The 16,476-nt window shown below is 42.6% G+C and overlaps 1 protein-coding gene across 2 annotated transcripts; it reads right to left on the reverse strand.

Annotated features, from left to right (window-relative positions):
- Window positions 1-1,292: 1,292 nt before the first annotated feature.
- sncga (synuclein, gamma a) lies at window positions 1,293-14,666 on the reverse strand. 2 transcript variants are annotated; one of them, XM_078160647.1, is made up of 6 exons: window positions 14,417-14,666; window positions 6,904-6,945; window positions 6,434-6,561; window positions 5,403-5,429; window positions 3,190-3,246; window positions 1,293-2,073 (listed from the first exon to the last, which is right to left on the reverse strand). In XM_078160647.1, exons 1-5 carry the CDS (start codon window positions 14,535-14,537, stop codon window positions 3,190-3,192), a joined length of 375 nt encoding a protein of 124 aa, XP_078016773.1. In that variant the 5' UTR covers window positions 14,538-14,666; the 3' UTR covers window positions 1,293-2,073. The 2 variants fall into 2 exon arrangements, with proteins under 2 accessions (XP_078016773.1, XP_078016775.1); XM_078160649.1 differs by lacking the exon at window positions 5,403-5,429.
- Between the last annotated feature and the right edge of the window lie 1,810 nt (window positions 14,667-16,476).

Below are 16,476 nucleotides of genomic sequence, written 5' to 3' on the forward strand. Positions count from 1 at the left end.
TCTGTGCATCTAGGATCCATTTTCTACTGTGTGTGTCTGAGAGTGATTGAGGGGGTGCATGTGTGCATGAGTGAGTGAGTGAGTGAGTGAGTGAGGGCTGTGTGTGAGTGAGTGTGTGTGTGACTAACATAATAACATGAATGAAGCTCAGGCTTCAACAAACTGACCTCAGCATTTTAGTTTCCATGTGTTGCTGTATTCTCTAGCAGCTCACACACATGACACATCACAGCTAACGTTAGCCGCCGCGCTGACTTCTCTTATTGATCAGCTGTTATAAAACCATAACACACGTATGATCTGATCAGTATGATCAGTAATTAAACGTGACGTTAAGTACCTTGTTGTGTCGGTGACCTCGATCACACACTGGATGTTTCTGACTTAGATGTTGCAGCATTGAGGACGTGTTGCTGTGGCATGCTAACTCTGATTTGCAACACACTCTGAACTGTTGTCATTTTAACCTGCAGTGATCCCACGCTCTACACTTCCTGTCCTTTTCCTTGGTGTCTCCTCTTTTTGTCTCTCTTCCTCCATCGTTTTGCAAACCACACTACATCCATGTTACGGCTGCGCAGCTTGTGCAACAGAAACAACTGTCCATGCAAAACTCAGCGCGCTGTATATTTGTGCTGAGTTTAACGATTACTTTTTAGTAATCAAATTATTGGAATTATTTGAGGAATCGTTTCAGCCCTCGCTGTGAGAGATGTGGACACATTTATGGACATACGGGGCTATGAACATGTGTTATGCTCTCCTGAAACAGACCAACTCCTGTTTGGTCATGTGTTGTGGTGAGAATGCCCTGTACCGCCCTTTTCTTGCAAAACGTCCGATGTCAAATTAACATGTACCGACTAGGAAGAGCAGAGGTGGTGGGGCCCTTTGCGTATCTGTGCCCGGGGACCTGTCCCATGTTCATTTCTGTGGCCATAATGTGCGATTATCTTGTTCCTTCTGCATACATTTAGATATCGTGTCTCAGCATCATGCTGTGAGCTTCAGGGACATGATCTGTGTGTGAGTGTGTGTCAGAGGGAGCAGCATCACCCAGACGATGAGGAGAAGGTGTAAATAAATCAGACTGACCCAGTTTCTGCAGCCGAGGTCCTGAAAGAAACTCTGCGTCAGGACTGAGTCTGCCTCAGCCCCTCTGACAGGTTTACTGTGGTCCAGAACAAAGTGCGCTCATATATCCTAGTTTCACTTGTTTGTTTTTGTGCGCTGACAGGATTTATATGATTCTACTTTGATTACACAGAGAAGAAGAAACGAAGCGACTCAGGTGGATTTTAAACTTTGTTTTTATTTCACTTCTGTTGTTTTGTAAAAGAAGAAATCAGCTCTGAAGCTCCGTTAATATCACACACACAGACTGCAGGTGTGTGTGTGTGTGTGTGTGTGAATCACAGGGTTAATTATTAGTGTGTGTGTGTGTGTGTGAATCACAGGGTTAATTATTAGTGTGTGTGTGTGTGTGTGTGTGTGTGTGTGAATCACAGGGTTAATTATTAGTGTGTGTGTGTGTGTGTGTGTGTGTGTGAATCACAGGGTTAATTATTAGTGTGTGTGTGTGTGTGTGTGTGTGTGTGTGTGTGTCAGTAAAGCGACATGCATTTAGAAGGCTTCAGATATCTGTCTGTCGGGGGGAGGGGCGGAGTCAGTCTGGTGATTGACAGGGGGTGGGCGTGGCTTGTAGGACACTTGCGGCATAGCCATGTGAACTCTCGGCCTGGTGGGTGATGTCATCCCACACAGACCAATCAGCTGAGAGCATGAGTTTGTACGACCTGATTCAATTCAGAGTGTTAAAAAGTGACATCAGTGTTTGTGTGAGTGTGTGGAGTTATGATGCTGAGGCAGTGTAACCATGGCAACAGGAGGGTAGATGATGATGTTGAGAAGGAGGGTTTCTCTTGGTTAATGAGGTTAGGTTACACACAGTGGATGAGGAGGGTCAGAGGTCAAAGCGTTGAGTGACAGATAAAATGTAAAGGTTCCTCTTCTCTCGTTGCTCATTGGACAGGAAGAAACAGGAAGTGGCTGCAGGTCTAGAAAGACGAGATTCTGGAGACACAGAAAAACAAAATGAAGGGAAGGTAATTAATAGTGGTTTTGTGGTTTGATATTTAGATACCATTTTCCCAAAGTTAATGCAGCACAGTGTCGGCGTCGACCCACGCTGGATCAACGTTCATCTCGGTGAGCAGGGCTGTAACGGTTTGTGCTGAACGATCGCCGTCTGGTGCGTGAAGAACACACAATGTGTCGCCTGATGCATGTGATGTGGAACCAAAGTTCATGAGTGTTAGTTCTTCTCAGAAACTGTTAACCACACGCTGTTCGCAACATGCTCTGAGGTCAGCACAACAAGCCGATTGGCTGTGAGTCAGTCACGCCTTTGCAAGCGCAAATGAAACAGCAGCCTGCAGGCTCCCTCTCAACTACGACAACACTGAAGAGAGACTTGTGCATGAAAGGAAACACACCCAACATGCTAACGCACATCTGATAGCATCACCCAGATGTGCCGATTATCAGGATGATGAATTTTCGGGTGAATATTTAAATAAAGCCAAGGTGGAACAAACTGAAAGACTCCTCCTAAAGTCCAAAACACACCGCTGCATACAGCGCGCTTCAAAACAGCCGCCTATTATTTTTTCTGTACAACCCCACAGTGGCGCCGCCCTGCGACACATCACACTACTGTCCTGTTTCCAGCCTCACCACTCGCCCATTCACGTCCTGTTTGTACATCCAAGCTCCCTGTTAGGACCAGCTGTATCATTCAATGTGTATCTTTTATTGTGCGGCAGCGGTGATGTTTCAGGAGAGTCCGAGCTCTCGTTTCTTGTGAGGATCTTTGTGTCTCTCCAGGTGCAGACGCCTAGCACCGATTGGGTGACTCTCCGTGACATCACTGCTGACTGGCGGTGCTGGGGGCTTGGCTTTAACTGTATTTTGGTCCCCTGACATCACAACCCTAAATTCCACCAAATATCAACATCTACCTCTGCTGGTGGCAGCTGGGAAAGACAGCTGCCACCAGCAGAGGTAAAGCTAAAGTAAACCTAAACTAAAGCATCAAATGTGGATAAATCTGCCAGTAGTCCCCAGGCAAAGCTCCTTTTCCTCCTGTTTGGGTTGAAAATGTGATTTTATTGTTGGTAGTTTTCTCACCTACTGTGCAGCCTGTTCAGTCTGTTCTCCCTCGGCTTCTGTTTTTGGGAGGCTGGCCTGCAGGAGAGATGGAGCAGAGGTCACATGACTGCCACCAAACTTTGTACAAATCCATTCACATACAAAACTACACTTCTCCCAGAACAAGTTACGCAGGTGGAACTAATGACATGACGTGTTTGTCTCTTCAAGGTTTAAATGGTTACTAATAAACTGAAGATTTAACACATCACAACATCCTGTTTACAAAACTGACTTTTTAAATTGGTCCCGTCTGATTGAACCATTTAACAATCGTTTGCTATGGGAGGAGTGTAACTTCGTATCTGTAGAACGGTTCAGCAGCAGGAGAGCAGGGAAATCTTTCTGTTGAGATGAAGCCAAAGATGAGCTGAAGCTGAAAGAGACAGCCATGTTAGTCAGTGTTGATGTCACGACTGAATATTTATAAACCCTTTAAAACTCATTTCCAACCTGATCTGTAGTTTTCTTATTGCTTTTTTCTTTGTTCTTTGTTTCCCAGATTTCAGGTAAACACAACCATCAGGATGCTATGTTAATCATCACCATGGTGAAACCCATCCGAACTAAACTCAGTAAACAAACATAATTATAAACAGTTAAGACAATAGATTCTGAAAGTAGAACGACGACGTAAACTTTCTTTCTCTGAAGGGTGCAGTTGTTGTTAGTGAAGTAAAGCAAGGCGTCATCGGCATAACAGCGAACATTAAGAGGATTTCAGCAGAGCAAACAGTCTTTCCTTTTCCATGCATTCTTTCTTCTTCATGCTTTGTTAGTTTTATAAATGTGTCAGAGGAAACTGACACGATCTGGCTCAAAGGCCGCATCAAAAAGGAGGAAGCACACAGCTTAAAAGTTACAAAAAGATACTAAATTTATTTAAATAAATAATGTTTGTCATCACACATTGATATCAGCACCCTTCTAGCATTTCTTTTTTTAAAGATTATATTTTTGGCCTTTAATTTATAGGACAGTGGTGAGTGTGAAGGAGTGGGAGCGATTGGATGACATGTAGCAAAGGGCTGCAGGGTCGAATCCAACCGCGGGCCCCTGCAGCAAGGACACTGCCTTTGTACATGAGACGCCCGCTCTACCCACTGAGCTACTGGGTGCCTCAGCCATGTATTATTTCTGTTTAAATATCTGTTATAAAAGTTAGGTTGTATATAAGAGGCTTCTAGGCTTGAGAGTAGTGATGGCCAAATGAAGCCTCATGAAGCTTTTTCTTTATTTTCTGAGCCCACTAGATGGCGCTTTTTGTTCATCAAAAGGTTGAAGGCACACTGAATTGCTATTCTTGGAGCCTCTCTCTTTAAACCAAGAGCACCATCTAGTAGAGATTTTCAGTCTCAATGGGACTTCCTGGTTAAATAAAGATTTAAAAAAGTAGATAATGTTTACTGCTCTTTCAGCTAATCTGTTCTTACTATTACAACTGCCACAACCATGACTAATAACCAACACAGGACTGCTACATCTAGCTGCCGTATAAGAGGCACCGCGCAGCAGCATTTTTTGACCCTCAAAAGCAAGACTCTGCAAAGGGAAGGTGGGTGGGGTCAAACAAAGCCCACTGTTTATTTCCTGTGTGTGTTAGTGTGTGTAGCATTCTACCGTGGTGACATATGTAATATGATGACATATTAGTAACAAAAGTCCTTATTTTAAGCCAAACCAAGATTTAAGGAAGGAAACCTAAAAATAAAGTGTTTTTAAACTTATGCTGTACATTTATTTTGAAAAGAGGCTGTACACATCTAATGAGTGGAAACTGTGCGTTTCCTGTGAAAACATTTGTTCATTCTGAAAAGATACTAAGCATGTGTAAACTCACACGTGAGCGATAAGAAGTGACGCTGAAGGAGCATCTGGAGCGCCATATTTTGGTGTGTATGGCCACTGACTGAGCATCGGTATTCAAAAGTTGGACACAAGAATGTTTTGACCAGTTAACTCTCCCAGTACTACCACTGATGCTAATGACACGCACTCAGTCTCAGTGTGCAGATGTTTAAATAAAAGTAAATGATTCAAATGTAATAACGTCTCTGAAGATAATCCTGAGTTTGATGTAAAAAGCTGTGAGTCCTGAAAAAGCATTTTAAAGTCAGAAAGTTTTATCGGGCAACGAGCGTCATGCCATGCAGCCAATCAGTCACGTAATCCCCCCTCAACCAATCAGGCACCTCCTCAGACACTGGTTCTTCCTCCTCCTGTTCCCAGCCAATCAGCAGAGATTCATGAAGAGAAAAAAATAAAAGTTATGGACACAACAAAAATTATAATATTAATTGTTGTGGGATTATATGTGTTATAACTGAGGCAGAGGAAAATCTATTTTTGTCTTTTATGCCACTACCATTTGTTTTTCTTCATATTCACTGTTTTTTTTATTATTTATTTATCTGTGAAACATTTTATTTTGTCAGTGGAAATGAAAATAAAAACCTTATGTTTTAGACTTTACTGTTTACATCACTAATACCTGCAACAACTGCCTCTAAAATAATAGAATAATATTTTGAACGTGTTGATATACCTTGATCACTTCCCCTCTAAACCAAAACTGCATTTAAAAATAATTAAAATACAATATTAACTAAGAATAAATAAATAAATAAATAAATAGAATGTTGACAACTGATGAAGTTAAAATTAAAGGAAGACATAGAAATAACTAATATTTAAATATTTAATAATACCTAAATATTTAATATTAATTGATAGATCATTTTACACAGGCATAACTAATAAAAATAATAAAATTCAATTAAAAGTTAAAATTAAAATTTTTGAAATTAAAGTAAGCTATTTTTTTAAATAAAAAAGCATAAAATGTAAACTTTAATAATTAATATTCAAATATATATAACAGCATAAACAGATAACATGAATAATAAAATTAGATCAAAGTTAAAATGAACATTCATGAACTGAAATTAAAACTGATTAAAACTGATAAGAAAATGTTGACTTTAATTAGTCTAAATATATAATTACACATTTAGAGATAATTTCAGACAGCTGCAACTAATTACACGGGTAATTAAATAAAATGCTAATATTAACATTTTTAAATTGAAATAATTATTTCTACTTACAATTAAAGAATAATGAAAGGAAAGTAAATTTAAAAAAAAACAACAACATTAATAGATCATTTTAATTTACAAAATTAAAATGTCTAATTTGGGTCATGTGATGTGACATCACACACCTTGGTGACGAATCCGGTGGCCAGAGCTGCGTTCTCCACCCCCTCCACCGTTGCCTGGGCGACCTCGTTGGCCCCGGTGACCGCAGTGTCCGCTACAACGTTGGCCTGTTCGGTCGACTTCTGGGCGACTGGATGACAGGAAACAGGAAGTAAACATAACACAGATACGTGACAGATGCCGTTTCCTCATGTTAAACACAACTGATGAAAAGTTTGTAAATATTACAACAATATTAAAGTTTTATTTGTTGTTTATTCATTTCTTGGCCCCTGCAGTCGAGTCAGTGGTTTGATTAAAGAGGCTTTTACGCCCTGAGTTCAGTCTCCCAGTGCATCTGTACAAACAGCTTCAGCTTATAAATAGGATCCGGGGCGTGGACAGGAATGTCGGAGGCACTCAAGAAAAGTTTAAAACGTCTTTTGTCTGGGTGCTAATTAGTGTGTAGCAGTGTGTGTAGCAGTGTGTGTACCTGTGTTAACACCGGTCACAACTCCCTCCATCGTCTTGTTTCCTGGAAAAGAGGAAAAAAACAAAACATGATTGAACTGTGAATACATTTATATTATTTTCCTGTCTAATAGTAGAGAAAGGCCTTTTATTTCTCATTTCATTCATAGCAATAATTTAAAAGTAATGAGTCTGTTTCCTGATCTGCTCCTCTTTTAACCCTCTATTGACACAAACCAACACTTCCTCCATGTTTGCTTTAATTTAAATTTAATTTTATAATCATTATCATATAACATAATAAATAGAATTTCCAGTAATTTCATTCGACCAGTAAAACCACAGCGTCCCGTCACACACTCAGTGCTCTGCTCTGTTTAACAGTCTGATTACGTCTCATTTCTTTTACTGTCTCAGGTTTCAGTCCTGCAGGTGTTTCAAATTAAAAGCCTTTTACCAGCTTGAAGTGCACCTTTCTTCTTGCTTCTTGTCAGGCTTTTATTTTGAAATGTGCAGGAAATGTTAAGTTTCACTGACAGTAATTACACAGCAGGAGAACAGAAACGTGGCAACGTAGAATTTAATTAACATTTAGATTTAAAATTTACATTTAAATTTAATACCTGTATTTAACATTTAAAAATTTGAATCAATATTTAGATTTAATATTTATATTTAACATTCAGGTTTAACATGTAACATTTCGATTTTTGATCCAACATTTAACATCGATACTCAACATTTAGACTTAATGTTCAGATTTAACATTTAGACTTAGTATTAGGATTTAACATTTAAAGTTTAGATACAACACGAAACTTTTACATTTAATGTTTAGATTCAACATTTAACATTTATATTTAAAACTTAGATTTAACATTTAATTTTTTTCAAAAATGTCAACATTTAGATTTGATATACATAGTAAACACATAGATTAAACATCTAACTTTTAGATTTCAAATCTGAAATTTAGATTCGAATTTTAGATTTAACATTTAACATTTAGATTTAACACTAAGATTTGACAAATCAACAGTTAGATTTAATATATATCACAAGTTCAGATTAAATGTGATTTTTTTAAATGTCAGAACCAAACAGATCATGCTTCCTTCTGCACAGTGAAACGGTTGGCCGGTGAAGTTCCGTAAAAAGAAAATAGTGGCGACTTTTTTAAGATATGATGACAGGTGAAGAAAATAAAAATAATTGTGGTCGACTTCTGCCTGCAGCTTCAACAAACATCTGTTCAGCTGGAGTGTGAAAGTGACTCTGGACGTGACCTGGTTTACTCTCAGCTGCTCTCTGCATTATTTATCCATGTCACCCAGTTTACACGCAGACGACCAGCGCAGCATCGACCCCACTCTGCTCTCATTATTTTATCATTACTTTATTGTCTCTCTCAGACTGTGTCCTATTTTTCCAGACTCTGATTGGACCAAACTCAACAACAACAGCCTTCATGTCTCTGGGGTTTTTTTTGTTTTGTTTTTTTCTTCAGATTTTTGGATCAGTATCAAGTGGACTTCAGCTCTCAGCCGGCGTCTTGTTGTCCGGTCCAGATTCAGATTGAGAGTGATGTTTCTCCCAGTGGGCGTCCTGCTGGTTGGACATGTGACGGATTAAAGTGAACAGACTCTTTGTTGTGTGAGCAGCAGACAGTGAATCACGGACTGTGTTCGCTCAGACAAACAAGTTACAGTTACAGCAGCTCAGTGTGGAAACACAGCAGCTGTTTCCACACAGGCGGCCGAACCATTGAGGCTGATAACGGAACTGAGGCTGACAACACATCCTCACCCCGACCTCGTCACATACTGACGTTTGGTTTCCACGTCCACGTACAGCGTCCAAGGTACCCTGGATGTGTTGTTTCAAAATACACTTCTGTTTTCACAGGAAATTTAACATTTACATGCAGTCTCTTTGAAAATAAAAGCACTACATTGGTACAACGCTGTGAACTGACTTTTTTTCCCTTCAACAACAGAACATGGTTGGGTTTAGGAGAAAAGAACGTTTGGCTTTATAATCTTACACAAAGTGAACATCGCTCTCTTGGGTGAAAGTCGTGGTTTGTTGGACCAGTTCACCACCCCTTCCGCCTGCCCCACTCTGACTTTCGCCATCTTAGCTTTTGTCCTTGTCCCGCTGCGTTTCCCCAGACACCACCGGGAACCGTTAAACTTTAACAGCAACCAATCGTGTATTATGCCGACATGAAAGGACGGCTTTTTTTGTTGGTTTCTGACACTGCAAGTCACTGCCCAAGCACCAGAATTTGACAACTTTGGAATGAGACCAGGCTGATGACTGAACTGAGACTGATGATTGATCCATCAGCCTCAGTTCAGTCAGTCCCTTACAGGAAGGCAGCTGACTGTATAACCAGATGTGATGCATATTTGATGAGCCTGCAGGTTTTATCTCCTCTAATGGAGGCTTTATCTTTCCTGACTGTGGATCAGTGCAACTACAATTAAAGAATCATTGTGTTCTAATCTCTGGCAGACGCCCATAAGGAACGATCTGAGTCTGAAATCAACTCCTTAGATTTAGGGAACAATTTGACTTTTCAAATCTCAGACAAACTTCAGAGTTTTACCTTCCTAACGGTGAAGGTCTAAGAACAGAGAAACGGTGAAAGTGGAACTTAAGAAAACGTCAAATCCCTGTGACGTTTGTAACAATTCTAATGACTACCTAGAATTACTGCCTCTGGGTTGAATGCCCTGTAAACCAGCCAAGTTGCACCAACTGTTTTCATCCATGTTTGTGAGAACATGGACGCTTCACACACAAAATATCATCATTTCATCATTTTAGGTGTTCAACAATCGTGTAAGTTATTGTCATAATTAGCGTATGAATTCTTGAGTTATAGCCAAAAACATATTTTGTGAGGTCACACTGACTTTTGCACTTTAATCAGCTCATCCTTGAATCCAAGTGAACATTTGTGCCAACACTCAAGGTGTTCATTGTGTTTTTAAGATATAGTTTTCACAAGAATGAGACAGACAGACAGACCACCAAAAACTATTTAGTTCATCCTTGAGTCCAAGTGGACATTTGTGCCAAATTTCAGGAAATTCCCTAAGAGCCTTCCTGAGATATCACGTTTATGAGAATGAGAAGGAAATAAGATCACAGTAACCTTGACCTTTGATCAGAAAATTCTAATCAGGTCATCATTGAGTCCATGTGGATGATTGTGCAAAATTTAAAAAACAAAAATTCAGACATTGAGATATCACATTCATGAGAATAACATGGACACAAGGTTGCAGTGACCTTTGACCATCAAATTTTTATCAGTTTAATCATCAGTCTAAGTGGACATTTGTGCCAAATTTCAGGAAATTCCCTAAAGGCGTTCCTGAGGTATCATGTTCACAAGAATGAGATGGATCAAGTTCATATATATATATATATATATATATATATATATATATATATATATATGTAACAGTGGGATAGATGGACAGACAGGTGGACATCCCGAAAACATAATGCCTCCGACCACGTCTGTCGCTGATGTGGAGCCATAAAAATCTAGTCTTGGAATAGAGACTCTCTCAACATGGAGTCATGTGACTCACTTCAAAAGCATATTTATGATAAGTAGGAAGTGGTTAGTTCATGTGTCTGTGGTCACAGTGGGACAGTTGAGTGTCACACGTGCTTCTTCAGTCCGGTCTACAGTTTGGGTTCACATCATAAAAATCCTACTTGGTAATTCAACAAAAATGCTGTTTCATCAGACGACATCAGACGTCTCTGTGGAAAGACAACATTTCCTCACACAGTGTTGACGCAACTGTGATCTTCATCCTGAACTAAGTTCTTTCAGTGAAGTTGCTCTGGTCTGAATCAGAGGTTAATCCAGGTCAGAGCTCCAGCTTGCTCCCGATTTCACCGCAGCTCAATATCCTCCTCACACGACACATTAAGGAGAGCTTTTAAAGGGTTTAATGTTCTCAGTAATGTCTGTTTCCCTGCAGGTCAATATGTCAAAACCAAACACACAGTCCACAGCCCACTGACACAAGGTTCAAATTACAAATCAGGACACTTTTTTTGATTTCGACATTGATGTCTTCATGGTGGCTGAACAGATTGTTCCAGAATAAACTACATTTCAAATGTCCTTGAATTTCCCTTTGTTCTTTAGCAGTTAGATCTGCAGAGACATCCTTCATATGTCTCTCAGTGTCCATTCATATCAGGAGACACATGGACAGACTCAAAACAGAAGAAGAGCAACAGAAGCATCTTTGACAGGGTGGAGCTCCGGAGTGGTGCCACGTTATTTCATGAGGTTTAATTTGCTGCGATCGTCCGAGTCTCTTCTTTCAAACCATCATTTGAAACTCTATGATAAAGTCAGGATTTTTCACTAGATTCATACATTTATGAATGTTTGAAGAATAACCCAAAGTTAGAGTACGGCATGTTTTAACATCCAGTAATGGTTTACAAGTAAAGAACAAACACGTGGTCTTGTTTATTTTGTAGAACTTGATCAGCCCTCTCATTTCTTACATGTCATATGAAACTGGGGAACAGAGGACCCTGTGACCATAAAGACGTCCCAGGGCCTTCTTATTTCTCTGTTTAGTGCCTCCCCGTCTCCTCTGCCCTTCTGCCTGTGACCTGGAAATCGATCTCAGCGCTCCATCTTGAAGGATCGCGGAAGTCCTTCTTGCACCCATTCATTGATCCATCCTTCAATCCATTTCCATCCACTTATCTGAGGCTGAGTCTCAGAGGCAGCAGGCTGAGTGAAGTACTCCAGACATCCCTCTCCTCAGCAACACTCTCCAGCTCCTCACAGGAGATATATAATCCCTCCAGTGTGCTCTGGGTCTGCCCCAGGGCCTCCTACCGGTGGCATGTGCCTGTAACACCTCTAATGGGAGGTGTTCAGGAGGATCCAGATCAGATGTTGAACCACCTCAACAGACCGCATTCTGATGCGAAGGAGCTGCGGCTCTACTCCGAGCTCCCTCCAGATAGCTCCTCCCCCTATCTCTAAGGCTGAGCCCAGACACCCTACAGAGGAAACTCATTTCAGACGCTTGTATCTGTGACCTCATTCTTTCAGTCACTACCCAGAGCTCATGACCATAGGTGAGGGTTGGGACGCAGATGGACCAGGAAATCGTAAGCTTTGTCTTCCGGCTCAGCTCCCTCTTCACCAGGCACAGTGAATGTGCCCTCGGGAACAAGACCCAGAGATACTTGAACTCCCTCGCTTGAGGCAGTAACTCAATCAATCAATCACAACTCTGTCCCAACACAGAGGGAACAATCCACCGTTCTCCAGCAGAGAACCATGACCTCAGATTTGGAGGTGCTGACTCTCATCCCGACACCTTCACACTTGGCTGCAAACCACCCAAGGTCATGCTCGAGGTCACGGTGTGATGGAGCCAGTAGATCCACATCATCTGCAAAGAGCAGAGACACAATTCTGAGGTCCCCAAACTGGACCCCTTCCTCCCCCTGGCTGTACCTCGAGATCCTGTCAATGAAGAACAGAATCACTGAAAAGGCACAACCCTGCTGAAGGCCAACGACCACTGACAACATGTTTGACTTTACACCAAATATCTGGTACCCATGACGAGGAGGTAAGGAAAGGAATCAAGGATGTACGAACCGACAAATGAGATGAGGGGCCTGATTTCATACATCCACATCCCACAAAGCACAGTTCATGTGTCTGCAGATTTCACCTCTTAGTTCAGATCAGACTGCAGTCTGATGATTGACAGACTCACTGAGCTCCATCCTTCCCTCAGTCTCTCCATCCGTCAGCAGCCCACAATACAGGTGAGAGCAAAACACAACAACATGGACCACAGGGGGAGTGTGACATCACTTCCTGTGGGCCTCTGTGTGTTGTGTCATGTCAACAAAGACTAAACACACACACACACACACACACACACACACACACACACACACAGTTTGTTTCATCTCTCCTTATTCTCAGAGCTGTGAAGCTGCACTTTGTTTCTCTGATCAATAAACTGTGGAAATAAGGCAGTGACGAGGAGATCAGTGTTGTGTTTGTTTTAAGCAACATTCTGGCATCTAGCTGTCAAAATGTTTATGATCTAAAAAGTTTCCAGTCACTTTGAGAGAGTGTTTCATGCTCTGTCTGCTGGATGAGAGCAGCAGTAGCAGGCGACGTCCTGTCTGTCCTCATGATGGCGCCGTTGACGACTTGTCCTGCCACAAACACGACAAGTCTTTTTCTTGGAAAAGCCGACAGACGCTCTGAAAGCCTAAAAGTCTTCAGTAACCTCCTCCAGTTCTCTGTCCCTCCCCCTCACCTCTCCATCCCCCCCCCCCCCCCCCCTTCCTGCTCCATATCGACTTCAGCATCTTAAGATTTAATGCACGATGTCACAATGAATTACATTTTGAATATTTTACGATCCAGCTTCCGGTCCTTCATCTATCACTGCCAGCTTGTTGTTGAATTTCTCTCGTCCTCCGTCCATCCCTCCTTCGGTTTCCACCAAAAACCCCACAGATCAAAATGTTGACGTGAAATCTGAAAGAAAATTTACTTTCATTTCGCCATTTTTAATTCCTCCCAGAATCCCTCCATCCATCCTGTCTTCCCTCCTTCCTGCAGATTTTAAAATTTTATGCACCATGTCACGATGAATTTCACTTTCGTGTTCTTATATTTGATTTAATATTTTAAAATTCAGCTTCCTGTTCTCCCTCTAATCCCTCCGTTCATCTCCAGTTTTACTCAGCCTCCACCCATCCCTTCTTTGCTTTCCACCAAAAACTCAAGTTTCGATGATTTGATGTAAAATTTCACATCAAGTTTTGTTCCTTTGCTTCTTCCAGTTATGCCTCACCTTTATCTCTCCATCTGCCCTTTTCCCATCATTTCTGCTCCAAACAGAGCTCCACATCTTCAAATTTAATTCACCATCTCACAATGAATTTCACTTTTCTTTTTCTTTTCTGATTTTAATATTCAAAGATTCTTGTCCTCCACCTGTCACTCCCTCCATCCCTCCCTGCATCATACCAGTTTGTACTAGAATTCCACCCGTCCTGCCAAAAAACCCACAGATGAGAAGTTTTAATTCCTCCATCCCTTCTTCTGTCCTTTTATGCTTCTCTCCATCCATCTGCTCCTCCCTCCTTTCTGTCCTGTCGCTACCTTTATGTCAAATGCAATGAACAATGTCACGATGCACTCCACCCATCACGCCCTTCATCTCCTCCCTCCTTCGCTTTCCATCTGACGACTTTCAGATTTGATTTCTACGTCAAATTCAAGTTTTTTTTTAGTAATTTCTCTTTTTATTTCTCCCCCACTCTCCCTCCTTTCATCTCCCCATCATCCCTTCTTCCCTTTTCCTCCAACCATCTTTTTCTATCTCATCTTTTACTTTTATTAACAATCCGTCTCACTTTCCACCACAAAAAAAGTACACTTTGTACTTTTAATCCATCCATCCATCCATCCATCCATCCATCCACCCTCTCACCAACATAGAAGACCCCCTCCTTGGTCTTGGCAGCGGCCTCCCCAACACCGGCCTTCGTCTTCTCTGCGGCAGCCACCACTCCGTCCTTCACGTTGGAGAGTCCCTTCCTGAAAGCTTCCATGATGCTTTGTGTCTTCTTCTTTTATCTTATTCTGTCTTCTCAGTTGTTGTCTCCTCTGCCTGTCCTTCTTCTGCTCCGTCTGCCTCGACCGTCTCGTCTCCTCTCTTCTGTCAGCGATCTGTTCCTCCTGCTAATGGACCAGAGGGAGGGAGGGAGGGAAGGGGTGGAGAGAGGGCACGTGAGAGAGGGAGTGATATATGGAGTCAACATGGGACTGTTGTTGTGCAGTGGAGTGAGAGAGGAGAGTGGTGGGGAGAGGCGGAGAAAGAAAAAGAGATGAAGAGTCGAGGAAGAAGAGAACAAGTGGAGGAGGAAGCAAGCAGGGGAAAATGTTGGGATTAAAACTGGTCTTTCTTCACACAGTGTCTGTCAGGGTTCAGATGTCTTGTAGGATTCCAGTAAAACGTTTGAAAAATGTCAAGAAAATCTACAAAATAATTTCAGTAGAATAAGTAAGAAATATCAAGGAAAGTCCCCTTGAAAAAATTGGTAAAATATCTCAAGCCTATCCCAGCTGACACTGGGTGAGAGGCAGGGTTCACCCTGGACAGGTCACCAGACTATCACAGGACTGACACATAGAGACAGACACCCATTCACACTCACATTCACACCTACGGACAATTTAGAGTCACCAATTAACCTGCATGTCTTTGGACTGTGGGAGGAAGCTGGAGCACCTGGAGGAAACCCACGCTGACACAGGGAGAACATGTGGGAGCACCTGGAGGAAACCCACGCTGACACGGGGAGAACATGTCGGAGCACCTGGAGGAAACCCACACTGACACAGGGAGAACATGTCGGAGCACCTGGAGGAAACCCACACTGACACAGGGAGAACATGTGGGAGCACCTGGAGGAAACCCACACTGACACAGGGAGAACATGTGGGAGCACCTGGAGGAAACCCACGCTGACACAGGGAGAACATGTCGGAGCACCTGGAGGAAACCCACACTGACACAGGGAGAACATGTCGGAGCACCTGGAGGAAACCCACGCTGACACGGGGAGAACATGTCAGAGCACCTGGAGGAAACCCACACTGACAAAGGGAGAACATGTCAGAGCACCTGGAGGAAACCCACGCTGACACAGGGAGAACATGTCGGAGCACCTGGAGGAAACCCACGCTGACACAGTTAGAACATGTCGGAGCACCTGGAGGAAACCCACGCTGACACAGGGAGAACATGTCGGAGCACCTGGAGGAAACCCACACTGACACAGGGAGAACATGTCGGAGCACCTGGAGGAAACCCACACTGACACAGTTAGAACATGTCGGAGCACCTGGAGGAAACCCACGCTGACACAGTTAGAACATGTCGGAGCACCTGGAGGAAACCCACGCTGACACAGTTAGAACATGTCAGAGCACCTGGAGGAAACCCACGCTGACACAGGGAGAACATGTCGGAGCACCTGGAGGAAACCCACGTTGACACGGGGAGAACATGCCAGAGCACCTGGAGGAAACCCACGCTGACACGGGGAGAACATGTCAGAGCACCTGGAGGAAACCCACGTTGACACGGGGAGAACATGCCAGAGCACCTGGAGGTAACCCACGCTGACACGGGGAGAACATGTCAGAGCACCTGGAGGAAACCCACGCTGACACGGGGAGAACATGTCAGAGCACCTGGAGGAAACCCACACTGACACAGGGAGAACATGTCAGAGCACCTGGAGGAAACCCACACTGACACAGGGAGAACATGTCAGAGCACCTGGAGGAAACCCACACTGACACAGGGAGAACATGTCAAAGCACCTGGAGGAAACCCACGCTGACACAGAGAGAACATGTAAACTCCACACAGAAGGGCTCCTCCCACCCAGGGTTCAAACCAGGAACCCACTGTGCACCACATCTGGAAAATGTCTGAAAAAAACCCCCAACAAAATCAGCAAAATTCCAAAGAACAAACAA

The sequence above is a fragment of the Epinephelus lanceolatus genome, chromosome 17, assembly GCF_041903045.1.
Source record: "Epinephelus lanceolatus isolate andai-2023 chromosome 17, ASM4190304v1, whole genome shotgun sequence".
Taxonomy (NCBI): domain Eukaryota; kingdom Metazoa; phylum Chordata; class Actinopteri; order Perciformes; family Serranidae; genus Epinephelus; species Epinephelus lanceolatus.

Bases quoted from the DNA above. Each gene is read 5' to 3' on its own strand.
- sncga (XM_078160647.1), bottom strand. From the start codon at position 14,537: ATGGAAGCTTTCAGGAAGGGACTCTCCAACGTGAAGGACGGAGTGGTG. The intron at 6,562-6,903 runs GTACACACACTG...CCTGTCATCCAG, and splicing joins TGTGACCGGTGTTAACACAG to TCGCCCAGAAGTCGACCGAA. The intron at 5,430-6,433 runs GTGTGTGATGTC...GGCTGGGAACAG, and splicing joins CCACCGGATTCGTCACCAAG to GAGGAGGAAGAACCAGTGTC.